At 41.0% G+C, this 15,806-nt stretch overlaps 1 protein-coding gene across 4 annotated transcripts; it reads left to right on the forward strand.

Annotated features, from left to right (window-relative positions):
* Nucleotides 1-5,770: 5,770 nt before the first annotated feature.
* LOC147915118 (uncharacterized) lies at nt 5,771-11,270 on the forward strand. Of its 4 annotated transcripts, XR_015554425.1 has the most exons (3): nt 5,853-6,148; nt 7,522-7,602; nt 10,240-11,270. XR_015554425.1 is itself a non-coding variant. In XM_087439542.1 (2 exons), exons 1-2 carry the CDS (start codon nt 5,868-5,870, stop codon nt 7,535-7,537), a joined length of 297 nt encoding a protein of 98 aa, XP_087295668.1. In that variant the 5' UTR covers nt 5,853-5,867; the 3' UTR covers nt 7,538-11,270. The 4 variants fall into 4 exon arrangements, 2 of the variants coding, with proteins under 2 accessions (XP_087295668.1, XP_087295667.1); XR_015554426.1 differs by having other exon boundaries at nt 5,771-6,292; nt 7,522-11,270; XM_087439542.1 differs by having other exon boundaries at nt 7,522-11,270.
* The last annotated feature ends 4,536 nt before the right edge of the window (nt 11,271-15,806 follow it).

Genomic DNA, 15,806 nt, shown 5'->3' on the forward strand with positions numbered 1-15,806 from the left:
ATCATACTGTTGTTCTACATTTTTCTAAATTACTATAAAAACCTTAAGAACATAGTCTATCCTACTTTTTGCCATCTCTTTAACACCTGCTACAGTAGAGAATATAAATTTAAGAGTAAATAAATAGTAAGACGCCACACAAGAGAAACAGAAAATGCCTTGAGTGCTAAAACCTCCGCAGTGGCTATAACTACCTCAAGCGTTGAGGCATCGGCTTATTAAATGTTACCTGAAATCAATCATGTAAATGTTTCCTCACATTTTTATTTCTTAAAATCCATCATTTGTGCCTTTGAAGTGGGGACTTCAGAAGTTTTAGAAGTGATGCTCTTAGTGTCAAAAACTAAATCTTTCAAGAAGATTTACAAAGAAAAGCAAAAACTAAATCTTTCAAGAGTAGTTGAGGCTAGATTTCTAGGTTTATCAAAGCAGGATGTAATTTTGTACCTAAATATGCATGTAATTTTCTAAATATTAAAAGGTTCTCTCTAATCATGTTCCTCACGGACAGTCTGAGCAAAACCAAATGCTAAAGCAAGGCCTCAAGCTTCTAAGTTGCTTTTACTGCGGGAGAAGGGATCCTGGCCCCTCATTACCTAATCCCCAGGGAAGTCCGGCACGCAGGAACCAGCAGCCCGGGGACGCTAGACGTCTGAGACCTGGAACAGGTAACATGACACTCCCCTGCTCAAACGGCACACGTTTGCCCGTGGGCTGACTTCCATCCAGGAGACAGCCCTGACCGCTGTAGACACTGCAGAGCAAGCCAGGAGATCGGCTCCGAGGATTATGTGCCTCTGCTCTGCCTCAGGGGCCCCGACCCACGTCCTAATGGTTCTAAGAAGTTTCCACGACCAAACCCAAGAACAAGAGGCTGAGGCCTGAAGGCTCACGAATGACCCACCCAGGCTCTTCGGTGGAGAAAAGCCAGTTTTCAACTCCCTCTGCAGAATGCAAACGATCTGTCCAGGATTGAACTGCCTCACCCTCGTCGTATGTAAATTATGCATTACTCACCTCCTTTTGCACATGTTGCCCTCCGTTTCCTCTCTCTGCTCTCTGCTCTCTTTACCAATGTTTCTCTACGGTACCTCAATTGCCTTGTGCTCTGCTCCACTCAGAAACTTAAAAAGGAAACCGGATTCATTAGCCAAATTACTGAATCATAGATTTCTTTTCAACATATCGGGGAGTAGGGAAAGATGCTTTGTGATTTCTTTGATATTCAGCTTCTTAGACAGCAATTTTTTAGATTACTCTGTTTTAAATCTTCGAACCGTTTCGTCTGTCTCTGATGGCACGCTAACGTTGCACTGAAACGCGGCATGTCATGAAAACCCATTTCTGTAGGCAGTGGCTCCACCTGAACAGCAGGGGGCAGTAGCACACCAAGAATCGTGGAAACGGTCCCGGGGACCCAGAAATGCTGTTGCATGGCTGCCCTGGGTCTGTCCGCCGCCGCGATGATCTCAGCCCTCCGACGCAGCCTTTTGTTTCGTGTCCTATTTTACAATGCACTGTTGAGTTTTCTGTATGAGTTGTGACTTATTCAGACAGCATTTCACTGTGACAGTTTAGCTTAAGAAAGAAATGCGAAGGAGAAAAAGGAGGAAAGGGGAAAGAGAAAATTAAAACGCTGCCAAAGAAACACATGAAGACGAGGAAGAAGTCATCCTGCATGTATTGCAAGTTTGTCCCTTCTCTCTTCCCATCCACTTGAATCCTGAACACTGTTTTTCTAGATTACAGACTTGCTTCACCCCATCCCTCCCCCCATGCACACACTCATTTCATTCCACCTTCTTCTGCCACACAGTTTTCTGTTAAAACAACAAATTTCTTTATAAAAAGAAAAAAACTGTTTTAAACCACATACTTGACTTTTTTAAAGAATTCAGAAAAGTTTTATGTTGTGTTCTGGCCTTTCATCAAGCTTCCTAGTATAGAATTTTAATGTTTTTATGCTTTCTGATCTTTTATGAGTCCAGGTACATTTCATATGTAAGTTTCAATAAAATTCTTCCCCTGTAAACTCACACCTTCAGATACATAGTGAAAAGCTGTAGTTGTGAACCTCTGTCTGACGTGTTTGGGGGTAGAATGTACAGTAGAAACTGAAACATCAGAGACCTGAAGAATATATTCAAGGATTGTTTCCACTGCCGTGGAAAGGTGTTTAGTAATCCAACCCTCCAAGTCAGCAGAGAAGAAACTACTTTCATGCATAATTTGAGTTGGACCCAAAAATATAACACCCATAAGGCTAACTTCCTGTCCTAGCTAGGCTGGAATTCCCAGAGTTACTAATGTATTACCATAGAATTATTAATTTCTGACTTTGGGATGGCAGAAGTAATATTATTTCAACATCTAGCACCAAAATCCCCCTTGAAGGGGTAATTTGTTCCTTCCCTAAGACTGACAGAGCCCTTTCTGATGCCCTCATTCATCCCCTCTGGCCAATCTCCTACTGTTCTTCTGCATCCTTCACTCTAGTCACACCAGCCTCCTGCTGTTCTTTGGAAACACACCAGGTAGCCTGTGCCTCAGGACCTTTGCCCCAGCTGTTCTCTCCGCCAGGATAAGTCTCACCTCACTTGTCCGAGTGACTCATTCCTTCACCTGCTTCAAGAGTTTGTGCAAAAGTCACTCAGCAAGACCTTCCCTGAGCGCTTATTTAAAATGGAATATCCCCCTTCCTCCGTTATTTTCCTCAATCATCTAATATGCTAGATATTACATATAAATATAATATGAGATATCTGAGACCAAACATATCAACCAATCGAGGGCTTAGCCCTGCTATTAAAAGGACAAAAAAACTGATTCCAAAGCCAAACCCAACTCTATGCTGCATATAAAAGACCAAGACACACCTAAAACAAAATAATTCAGAAATGCTAACTATGAACGGATGAGCAAAGGTATACCAAGGAAATGCAAATAAAAAGAAAGAATCGATTGAAATCCAATTAAGTAGAATTCAGACCAAAAACCATTACCAAGACAAAGAGCACCTTCTAATGCTAACGGCTACAATTCACAGTGAAAATAAAATATTTACAAAAGATTTGCAGCAAATAACACAGTAGCTTCTTTCATATAGCAGAAATTATGAGAGAGTCAAAGAGAATGGACATACACAAGCAATTGCAGACTTTAGTACACTTCTCTTAGTCCAAGACAAAAAAATTGTGTGAATAACATTTAGGATAACTGACTCTATAATTTACATATATAGACATGTATACCTCAATAAATTACATAAAGAAAAATGCAAATAATATTCTCCATCAACAATATGATAAAAGTAGGAATCCACAACAATGCAAACATAAGAAAGCCTTCCCACCTTGGAATTTTAAGGTTTTCTATTAAACATAGCTTGGCTCAAGGGGAGATACCAACTGATATTGAGAGTTTCTAGGAAAAAAATAATGAAAACATGACATCAGAGTATACGAGATACCACTAAAGGGTGTTCAGAATAAAATTCACAGATTTAAATATCTATATCAGTAAAAATGAGAGAAATAAATAAACGAGTTAGACGTTACACTCAAAAAGCTAGAAATAATAAGGCTTGCTGTTTTTTTCCTCTTTGGATTTAATTTTCTTTTTAATTAAGCAACCTAGATTTGAAAACAACCTAAAACAAATAAACCTAACTTTATTAAACTGCATTTCGCACCTTTACAATTAGTTAAGATATTGTTACTGTTAATTTGAAACTATAATATATATTATGGGAAAAAGTAACTAAGCAATTATGTTAATATTATTAGGAACCATGCTTTTCAGCCGAAGAGAAAAGAGATACAATATAAAATCAAAAAAGTTAAGTAAAAGATTCTATAAAGTCATTAGAATTGGAATATCAGCACAAATTTATGATTTATTTTTATCTTTCTTTGAAAAACTACATATTTCCTAGATCTTGTATTGAGAAGTAACAAGTCATTTAGCCATGAACATCTTTAAGTGCACAGATCATGGTCACCAAATACCATTTTCAGTGGAAGCAGTGAAGTCTCCTTTGAGAAATGGCTGATTCTAGGTCTAGAGCAGTAAATGAGACTGCCCAATATGAGACTGGGACTCAGAGTGTCAGAAAGCAAGGAAGCTTTTTCGCAAGATATTTGCGGTTATCAAATGAATATAGGAGCCAAAGATGAGCAATCTGAGCTTTAAAATGAATAATCACTGCAATTACATTTAAAAAAGTGTAAATAGAGATGCCACTAGAATCAACGGAAAACTCCTACAAGAAATAGGAGATTCAATATGGTAGCAAGATATAAAATTACATATAAAAATCAATATCTTCATATATTTAAGCAATAAGCAGTTAAAGGGAAAACTAGAAGAGGTGACCCCATTTACATTACCAACAACAACAACAAAGTACCCTAGGAATAAACTTAACAAGAAAAGTGCAAAACCTGTATGAGAAAAACTTTAAAGCTTTCTGGAATCCGGAAATACACAAAACTGGGACTTAAATAAAAGGAAAAATAAACCTTGCTCTTCAATAGAATAATGCAAAATCATAAATTGATACCAAGTTTTTAAAAGTATTTTTTGGAGATAGATTCTATAGTTTACATGGAAAAAATAAATGAGCAAGAATATCAAAAAAACAAAAAAAGCAGCAATGAGGCAGGAGTAGCTAGCCCTACCAGGTATTGGAATATATTACACAGTTTCTGTAATTAAAACGGTACAATATTAGCACATGAGTAGACAATCAGATCATTGGAAAAACTAGAAAATATAGATATAGACCCAAATACAATGTGGAAATTCATGTATGTGATAAAAGTGGTATCTCAAATCACTGGAGAAAAATGGACTCTTTAAATGTTGTTAGAACAGCTAACAGTCCTTTGAAAAGAGATAAAATTGATATAACATCACCTAGGTGGAATTCCAGCCCAAAAAAACCCAAAAATATTCAACGTGAATCTTACAACAAGGAACCAATCTGAACGTCTAAATTGAAGGATGTTCTGGAAAACGACTGGCCTGAACTTTCCAAAAACGTCAATGCCAGAAAAAACAACAAAGAAAAAGAAAAAACAAAAAAGACTGGAGAAGTGTTCTACATTGAAGAAAACTAAAGAGACTGGATAACTAAATGCAATATGTGATCCTTATCAAATCCTGGGTTTATCTTTTACAAACAACAGTAGGGTAAGCAAGGATTACCAAGGATTTGTGGGGGGACAATGGAGGAAATTCGAATATGGACTGTATATTAAAGTATAGTAATGTAACAATCTTGAGCGGATTCCGAGTTCCTACGTCTGAAGAGCCTAAGGATACACTTCTTAAGCACACTGCATTGTGATCCCACAGAGCAGCAGTCCTCGGTAGGGGCAATTTTGCCCCGCCCTCCCCCACACACATTTGGCAGTGTCTGGAAACATTGTTGGTTGTCACAACTGGAGGAAGGGAGGGTTGCTACTGGCATCTAGTGAGTAGAGGCCAGGGGTGCTGCCATACATCCTACAATGCACAAGACAGCTCCCCTCCCCCCACAACAAAGAATCATCCTTTCCAAAGCGTCAACAGCGCTGGGACTGAGAAACCCTCATGCTGGAGAGTCCCTTATTCTTAGGGGATACGTCCTCAGATACTAGGCTGAATTAAATGAAACTGTCTTTGGCTCAAGTCAAATACTGGTAATATTTAAGGGGGAAGGGTTATGAGGTTCACAACTAACTCTCAAATAATTCAGCAAAACACGCTGCTCATGTCCTTCCGCCCCGGCTCCCCACTCCCTGGAAGGAAGGTCGCGCCCCTCCCCTAGCGTGGAGCTGACCGGCGAGCCTGCGCGGTGGGAGGCCCCTCGAGCGTCCACGCGCATGCGCCGGCGCCCAGCCGCTCCCACGTGGCGCTCCTGCAAAAGTTACGGACCCGGGGTCGGACCGCCACAGCGAGGAGAAAAGGAAAGGGCCCGGGGGCCTTTGGCTTCTTCGGGAGTGACAAGGATGCTTCCCCGGTTGAAGCCGGAGCCGTGCTCGTTGGCGAGCCGCCGAGGGCTGCAGGGAGCGTGGCTCATCCTGTCGGAGCCCCCTCCCAAGAAGAGCCAGCTGGGTGTGGGCCGGAGCAGCCTGGCCGTCCCTTCCAGGCTGGATTCTCCGAGGTGAGTTTTCACACTCTCTTGGGTGGATTCCGACGTCCCGTGTCTGACGAGCCTGGACGGTACTAGATCTCGGGACACCCTGTCCGAAAGCGCGCGGGCGGGCTCGTTCCACGCCCGGCTCCTCGCCAGCAAGCGTGTACCCAGGTAACATTTTAAATTACCTTCGTATTTTCCAGCCTAGAGTCCCTTAATCAAGAAGTTGGCAAACTTGTTCTATAAAGAGCCAGATAGTAAATATTGAGCATTTGCATGCCAAGGACAGTCTCTGTCGCATATTTGTCCTTTTCTTTTTTTTTTTTTTACTACCGCGTAAAAATGTAAATACCACTCTTAGCTGATGGCCTTAGAAAAACATGCGGATTACAGTGATTAGACTCGGACCATTCACTTTTCCCGGCGCGGAGGCTAGAGCTTCGGTCAGGCCTCCACCCCGTCCCTGGGCTGACCACAGTTTTTCAGTAAGAACTCGGGTTCCGTGAGGACTGCGACCTTCTGGGTTTACTGGGCTCCACCTGCTCTGGCTGAGTTCACAATCTTTGGGTCCCTACACCTGCATCTCTGCTCCTCCTCCTTGCTGGGTGGCCGGTGGTGAGTTCCTGGCGGTGAACAAGGCCGCCAGGAAACGTCCAGGCCAGCGGCCACACCCTCTTTTACTCCCTATCTGGGAGCAACACCCACAGTCCTTCCTGTGTGAATAAATTAGTGTAAAAGTAATACAGGGTATCTCAGACAACTGTATTTTTATAGCGTTTGTTTCTAATGATAAATGTAATGTATGTTCCCTATGGTAATTTGGAAAATATTGAAAAGTATATAGAAGAAAATTCTCCGTAATCCCAACCCACAAAAAATAATAATCGAAATGTTTATGTATTCTTTTAGTCCTTTTTTTCAATGCATACTAGTGGGACAACTTACTGAACAACTGGATTTTTAAAAATATTTCTTAATAAACTTTTGTTGAAGTACAAAATACAGAAAAGTGGGCAAATTACAAATGTACAGTTCAATATACTTTCAAAGACTAACGTAATCATTAACCTTGCAACCACCACCCAGATGGACAAATAGACCATTTCTAGTGTCCTTCTTCCCCCTGCGCAGTCAGGGGCAACTTCTCCCCAAATATGACCCCTGCCGTATCCTCAAATACATAGATTAATTTTGTCTGTTCTTGAATTTCACATGAAATGAATTATTCAGTAAATATTCTATACTATTTCATTTCTTTCACTGTGTATTACGTTTGAGATTCATCCATGTTGTTGCCTTACCAGGTCTCTTTTTTATTTGATTTGATTATATGTTGTATGGCATTTAATAATATGAATATACCACAATTAATCCTTTATACTGTTATTTTTAAATTTCAGCTACATTGAGACATAATTCACATACCACACAATTCATCCATTTAAAGTGTACAACTCAGTGGTTTTTCAGTATATTCACAGGTAGGTGGAACCATCGCCACAGTCAATTTTAGAACATTTTCATCACCTCAAAACAACCCCATACTCTTTAGCTATCATTCCCGTAAACATACACTCCATCCTTTCCAGCCCTAAGCAACCACTAATCTACTTTTTGTTGGTATAGGTTTGCCCATTCTGGACATTTCATAGAAATGGAATCATATAATATGGTGTCTTTTGTGACTGGTCTCTTATACTGATATTGTGTATTCATGTTATTCCCAGGTTTGGGTCTATTTCAGATAATGCTGCTGTGAACGTTATACTTACCTATATATTTTGTATCTAAAGATACATGTGTATCACATAGATATATATTTTTATTGGGATATATACCTAAAAGTAGAATAGCTTGGACATAGGTTCTGCTTATGGTTAGCTATATTTGATAGTACCAAATACTTTTTCAGTTACACTTCCACCAGCAGTATATAATGAGTGTTTTCATTGTTCCACACTCTCACCAACATTTGGTGGTTCTGTGGTTTCTATATACACTTCTCTGATGACTAATGAAAAAGAGCATCTTTTCATGTGATTATGAGTCATTTGAACATCCTCTTAGGTAAAATGCCTTTTGAGTCTTTACTGCATTTTTGTCTTGGGTTGTTTGTCTTTTTCTGCTTGATTTGTATATTGCAGACATGAGTCCATTTTCATCTGTGAGTGCTGCAAAAAAAAACCCACCTCTTCCTAATCTGTGGCTTGCATTTTAATTATCTCATTGTTAAATTTTAATGAATGTCAATTTTTAATTTTTATTGCAGTCTAATTTATTTTCTTCCTTTATGGTTAGTGCTCTATGCTACCCTAAGAAATTATTGCCTACAAGGACCTTCTCCTATGTCACCATCTAAAAACATACTGTTTTTTTCTTTGAATATTTAGATCTAGTATCCATATAGAATTGATTTTGGAGTATGGTGTGAAGTAAGGGTTAATTTTGTTTTCGTATAACTATCCAATTGACCCAGGTCCTTTTCTTGAAACAACCATCCTTTTCTCACTGCTTTGCAATGTCACCTTTGTCATAAATCAATAGAAACATAAATCAGTACAGATGTTGGAATTAGTAGACAAGGACTGTAAAATAAACATGACAAATATATTAAAGAATCTTACGAAAGATATAATAGATGAAGAGATAGGGAATTTCAAAAAAGGTAGATTTTTGTCTAAAAAAGTAAAATGGAAATCCTAGAATTGAAAAATACAGTATCTTGAAATTATTTCGGATTATCAATAGGTTGGACACAGCAGTAGAAAGGATCATTAAACTTGAAGACAGGTCACTAGAAATTGTACAGATTTAAGTGCACTGAGAAAAAAAGTTTTTAAATAAATAAAGCATCAATGAGTCCTGGAATAGGTATCAGATGGGTCTAACCTACACGAAATTGGACTTCCAGAGGCAGAGAGGGACAGAGTATGGGGCAGAAAAATATTTGAAAAACTACTCAGAAAAACTTTCCAAAATTGATCGAATATATTTTATCCAGGATGTTTGTTTACTTGTTTTCACTGGAGAGTTGATCCCAATAACTTAGCTTGCTATGAATGGAATTTAGAAATTAGCATAAATACAGTTTTACGTCTACACAAATGAGCAGCAGGGCATTTTAAAGTCACACAAAATGTGGGAAAATTATCTTGTTGGGTTGAACTGTCCTGAGCATTACTATACTTTGATCATAAATGTTGTCTACCTCCTAGAGGCCCACAGTACCACCCCAATCATAGTAATACCAAAATGTCTTCACACTTTGTCAGACTGTCTCCCCAATCCATAGCATGGCCCTGCATCCATTGAGAGCCCGTCTCTCACATGATCTGCTGCTGCCTTCTTTTTCCAGGCCCTTTCTAACTTCTCCTCCCAGGGCTCACGTCTCTCTAACCACACTGGCCTCTCTCCATCTCTGGGCTTTTAGGATTGCTTTTCCCTCTTCCCAAATGCTCCTAATATCCATATGACTGACTCTTCCTCCTCCTCAGGTCTTGGTTCATATGTCATTTTCTCAGTGAGACCTGTAGATTCAACAAAACAAAACAAAACACGTGCACATTCTTTCCTCTAGTCCTAGTTTACTTTTATTTATGGCCTTTATGTGAAATGCTGTGTATCTGAATTATTTAATTTGCTTTCCCCCCCAGTGAGTGGGGAGGGAAATTTACCAGTTTTGTTCTCTGTAGTGTCTTCTAGACCTTGAATGACTAAAAACTTATAATTGTTAACATTTTTCGCAAAGTTGGCATGTGGACAACCTTAATTCATTCCTAAAAACCCTATATCTTTCAGGGTATTCCTTCAGTTTTTCATGAATAAGTATTCCAGTAATTTTTACATTTTTAAGGTGTGTTTGAGTTTCTTGGAAAAAAGGCTTAGAGCAGTAAAAACTCCAGCTTTTTACCAAGGAGAGTAAGAAATGTGATATGGTTGTTTCCAAAACAACAGAAAGCTTTCCATGATTAAGTAGACTGAGGGCTCCTCCTCATTAGATTGGAGCATCCATCCAAATAGCCGAGGGCCCCTTGCAAAGAAAAGCCGCCAGAGCTGTCATCACAAAGAAATGTGCCTATTCAATTAGAAGGTAATTTGTGCCAACTTTTTTTCTTCAGGTGTTCAGGCTTCAGGATGGATGATGAACTTTCAAAAAGGAAAAAGATGGAAAATCATCGAAATGACCATAACCTGTGCTGCCACCTGAATAGGTGTTTCTTTGCAGCATGTGCAGAGTCCAGGAAGATTATATTCCTGCATTATATAATCTACCAGCAACCTGCTTACCTACTGTCTTAATCTAGGTTATTCTTGAAAGCAGAGCCTGAGACAAAGGAGCTGCATTCTATGTGGGAATGTGATCCTAGGCAGCAGGAATGAGAGAGAGGGAGGACTGAGCAGGGGGAAAGGGGCAGAAAAGCAAGCAAAACAAGGTAGTGTTATCACGTAGTCTGCCACTGTTGTGGTTACTTAGTGCAGAACTTTCTCAGGATTCTTATTAAACTTCATCTCAGAACTGTCTGCCTGAGGAATTAAAGGGAGAAGCATTTCTCTCTCCTATGTGTTCGGGCTGCTCCCGTGAGGCGTTAACTCCCCATCTTTATGGGTTGCAAAGACAGGAGAGCCTCGCTGGTACCGGAGCGTCACATGTTGCCGCATCAGAGAAGCCTGGGGACAGGAAGCTAGGTTCTTGGTGCCTGAAGTGTGGCACTGTCTGCACAGAGTGAGTGAAGCCTGCCCAGAACTGCTCGCCAGAGCCGGGGCTGGACTCAGGTTGAAGAAATGGAGACAGTGCACAAGAGGCATCTTACAAGCCTCCAGAATGTGCTGTTAGCCTTGTCTAAATCTATTTCCTCCCTTCCTTCTCTAATCAAACTTTCAGTGTCCAGAACAAGGTTGGCAGAAGGGTTAAATAGGAAAGTTAAATGTATTAGAAGATGTACGTTAATAACAGTTCCGACCTTGAGTGATGTTTATAAGAAATAGAAAGTGACAATAGAACTTGGAAAATTAAAAATGTTTTCTCCTTGAAACATTTGACCATTGGGTAGAGATATTAGATATCTTCTAAATTCATGTAATCTCAGATGCAATCATGAATTTTTGGAGAAAAATGGAGAAATAAAATTAACCATTTCTTGTGTCTCTATGAGCTTTATAAATCAATGTCATTAACTTTTCCCAGGATTTCCCAAGATATTTCCTAAGATGTCCCAAATTCTCTACATCAAATAGCACTAGTGATACAGAGCTTATAACCAGTGAAGGGAAAATTGGTAGAAACACAAGAAGAAAAATATTGAGATAATTTCCATCATATGAAGGGTTGGCATTAATATTGGTTGGAATAGGGGAAAACTGCATGCTGTGACTTGGGGTTCTTCTTTGAGGCTCCATCTTCCCAGAAATAGTTTTCTTTCTGCCTATGCCCCTGTGATCTCATCATCCTCGTCTCTCATTTGGTCTGGAATTGCCACCAATAGGATAAAATCTTTGAGTTACTTAATTCAGTATGTCTTGAGCTCCAACTATTTGTATATATTGGTGCTATACATATGAATAAGATATAATATAAAACATTACATCCCAAAATTTTAGAATACATCCTTAAGGTACACCCAGAACATTTACCAAAACTGACTATATGACTGATCACAAAATCATCTCAACAACCTTCAAAAGAATGAAATTTTATGGAGTATAAATTAAACCAGAAACCAATACATAAAGATTAAAAATTTCCCAAATGCTTGTAATTTAAGGAACATACTCCTAATGATCCATGAGTAAACTATAAATCACAGTGGAATTTAGAAAATAATTTGAATTCTAATTCAAAATGAATTCTAATGAAAATACAACATATCAAAACTTGTGGGATGCCATGAAAGCAAATGCTTATGGAAAATTTATAGCTTTAAATACTTATATTAGAAATTTTACCAAAAAATTGACTATCAGTGTTTGAAGAAGCCAGGAAAAAAGTAGGAGGCAGCTTTTCAGACATTGGAGAACTGGCAGCAAAGGACTAATAACCAAGGGAGGGAAACCAGGTGACCCTACAGTTGCCCCACATTGCAGGAGGAGGAGCTTCAGCAGAGCAGAGCAGTCTTGGAGTTGAGGAGAAAATGATTGGAGTTGAGTGAGACTGAGAAGGCTTGAGTTTTGAGGGCAGAGTATCAACAAGGAGGAAGGTATGCAGAGAAAAGAATTCCAGAAGTCTACATACAGATCCCTTTGTGTCCATTACTGAACACTAAACTTACCAAGTCCCAAGACTAGCACGATATTGGGAAACATTTACTTTCCATCCAGCTGTAGTGGAGCGTCCTCACTGAGAACTCCAGACACTGGCTGGAGGTCCCAGGAAGGTTACACCTTAGGTAAGTGAGGGGTAAACTAGCCTGACAGTAAAATATACACTAGAGTTGCCCCCAAAAAAGCTTAAAAAACAAGCCTCAATTATGAAGCTGACCCACAAGTATCTAATTACCTGCCAGAATGAAGTCCAAACATGTTAGTTCAAGTCCTCTAAGAAGCACATGCGAAAACGAGATTAGATTTACAAGACGTTTATTTTAGGGAAATGCCTGTGAGCGTTGAAATAGGAAGCCAGAGGAGGCAGAGAGTCTCCAGACAGTATAGCATGTCTGACTCCTTTGAAGGAAAGAGGGAAGGGAGGTGGATTAAGTAACGAGTCTCAGACTGCAGCACAATTCCAAGAAAGTTGAAGGTCAGGCCGATGAAGAACCCTCAAGCCAAAGATGCCCATCAGAGGAGTATCCTACCTCACAGGAATGGGCCTGCCGTAGTTACCTGCTCTGCTCACTGTTCTGATGGAAACAGCCCAGGGGACATACAGCCTCGCATGAATATATTGGTGGATTCAGAGAGCAGCAGCAGGGGCCCTCAGTCAAGCAAGCTCCCCTAGGCAAGAGGACTAGGTGGTGCGCTTTCGCTGCTATGACAGTCCACCCCTTGTGCTGCATAGCTCTGTGCAGGGAGCAAGTCTGCCATGGTTCCTGTGGGGCCGGGGGCAGGGGGCTCTCTTCCTGAGGAAAAACTTACAAGAGGGAGGTTAGTAGGATGAACTGCATCTCCTGTCACTGCAGTTGATCTCAGGGCTGCAAGTGATCCTCTTCTCCTTCCTCATCCATCCCATTTTGGATTCCTCTCACACTTAACCAATCGCCCAGTGGTTTACCTGACAATGTGATGCAAACTTTCATTCCTGAGGGGTCTGAACCCTTAGTAATCATGCCCTTCTTAGACTGGGTTTGCCATGTGTGTCTGTGTCTGTTCACAGTTACAGTGGGGCAAGGAAGCACCAGGAGGCACCAAGTGGATCACCTGGGATCCACACGTATCCCTCCCTGTCCCGTTGTGTAGAATAGCCTGACGTGCTCATCATGGTCAGTTTCTCTGTGAATATGGTGATTCCTCACTTGCACACCCCTAGGCACAAGGAGTACAAAGTGCCCTAGTGGCAACCATTTCTTGTAGCTCAATAGGACCCTCACTGTAGCCCCTGGCAAGAGTATTCCCCCTTTGGGAACCAGGACCTTTAAGCTTACAGAGAGCAGAGTTGCAGAGCAGGAAGCACAAATGCTTCCAATAATAAGTCATTAGGACTGTTAAAAATGAGGTCACCTCTTTGGCCATCAAATTTGACTCTCATAATCCTATTGGGCACATCACACCACAGAGGTCTCATTTAATGAATACACTGTATCCTTAACTATGACAACCCATCCCTTCAGAATGTTGCCTCAAATCTCTTACTTTAGCTGTGCCTTTAGAAGACCATTCCAACATTCCATGAGGCTGGTTGCATGGATGAGGCTGTAGGGTGGTGTAGTATGTTATCACATAAGACCAGGGCATCCCATTGTCATGAGCCCACTCCTGTACCTTCATCACCATGAAGTGGTCGGATACTGTGTCAGTCCTTTATAGTGGTGCTGGTTGAGGCTCTGCAGGTAGGAAAGGCAAACCCATACCTGGACTAGGTTCCATCCCTGTGAGGACAAACTACTGGCCCTTCCAGGATGCAAGAGGCCCATTACAGTCAAGTTGCCACCAAGTGACCAGTTCACCTCCTTGAGAAATAGTGCCATATTGAGGGCTCAGTGATGGTGTCTGTGGCTGACAGGTTGGACATTCAGAGGCTACAGTAGCTAGATCAGCCTGGTAACTGAGAGTCCATGTGTTGGGCCCATACATAACTTCTAGCTCTGTCACTGTAGCTACTCCATTCATGTGCCCATTATGCCAGTTCAGAATGTCTGATGACAAAGCTTGACCAACCTCAACTGGCCAAGACATTTTGTTTATTTGGTTGCTAAGTGCCCCTTCCATGACAGATGCTTTCTGGTGGGTGTTAATGTGTGAAATGAAAATCTTCACACTCTGTCCACTCCCGTGTGTCCATCTACATACCTCTACAACAGACTTCCTTGGCTCCAATTGTCCATTCCTTTTCCATCCAGGCCCCTGAGCAGATGGCCAAGCCATTAGCCACTGCCCAGGAAACAGTACATATTCTCACCTGGAACCAATCCTCTACACAAAGCAGATGACCAGGTACACCACTCACAGCTCTGCTTATTAGAAAGATTTGCCCTTTCCACTGGCCTTTAAGGCCACTCCGGGACATGGCTATAATGTAGCCAACTGTTTCTGATCCTCTTTCCTGGTTGGGATTGAAAAGAACACAGTCACCAGATCAATGACCACATACTATGTACCTGAGCCCTTCTTAATCTCTAATAATGAGTGATACCACCTCTGCACAGCAGCTGCAATCAGGGCTAACACTAGGTTACACCTGTAGTAGCCTATAGCCATTCTATCCAGTTTCTTCAAAGCCCAAACTGGCAAAGTAAATGGAGAAATGGTGCGGACACCAGCAAGCTCCACCTCCCCTGCCCCAGCCAAATGTTTTCAAATTGCTATATTGGCTGGGATGAGGAGGAGTTTCAGAGGTTTCTGTTGGTTATCCCCACTATGATAGCTCTTACCACCTGGGCCAAAGGCTTTATGTGTATATTGCAATTATACACTGAGGCACTGTGGACATGATCCCTTGTGGGTCCATGGACTCAATGTGTCCATTGTGAGCCAGACTTTTGCTACCACAGGACCTGGTCCCCATGACCCCAGGTTAACAGGGGGCCATGATGCTGCTTTGGGTTTCCAAATTGACACCTGTCAATTCACCCTACTTCTAACAGTCCTTGAAATGTCTGGATATTCCCCTTTCTCAGTGTACACTCACCATAGTATTTGGCCATATGTCCACTTAGGGAAGAACTTGGTGATTTATCACACTATTTGCATGCCACTGTATAGCAAGATCCTTCCTCTGAGGGACCTAGCCACCTCTTCCATCTGTGGGGTTCTCTATCTGAAAATTGCTTCAGGTCTGGGAACTCAGCAAGGGGTTGTGATGTTTCGTTGGGACCAATGCCCTAAGCCTCTTCCTTTTCCATTTTTGCCTTACTAGTTACAGATGTTATGCAGCATCCTTGTTACTTGCTCATCTATTTTGTCTTTTTTTTTTTTTTTTTTTTGTGAGGAGGATCAGCCCTGAGCTAACATCCATGCTAATCCTCCTCGTTTTTGCTGTGGAAGACCGGCTCTGCACTAACATCTATTGCCAATCCTCCTCCTTTTTTTCCCCCAA

Source organism: Ceratotherium simum, chromosome 15, assembly GCF_057802395.1.
Source record: "Ceratotherium simum simum isolate JZ-2026a chromosome 15, ASM5780239v1, whole genome shotgun sequence".
NCBI classification, from domain to species: domain Eukaryota; kingdom Metazoa; phylum Chordata; class Mammalia; order Perissodactyla; family Rhinocerotidae; genus Ceratotherium; species Ceratotherium simum.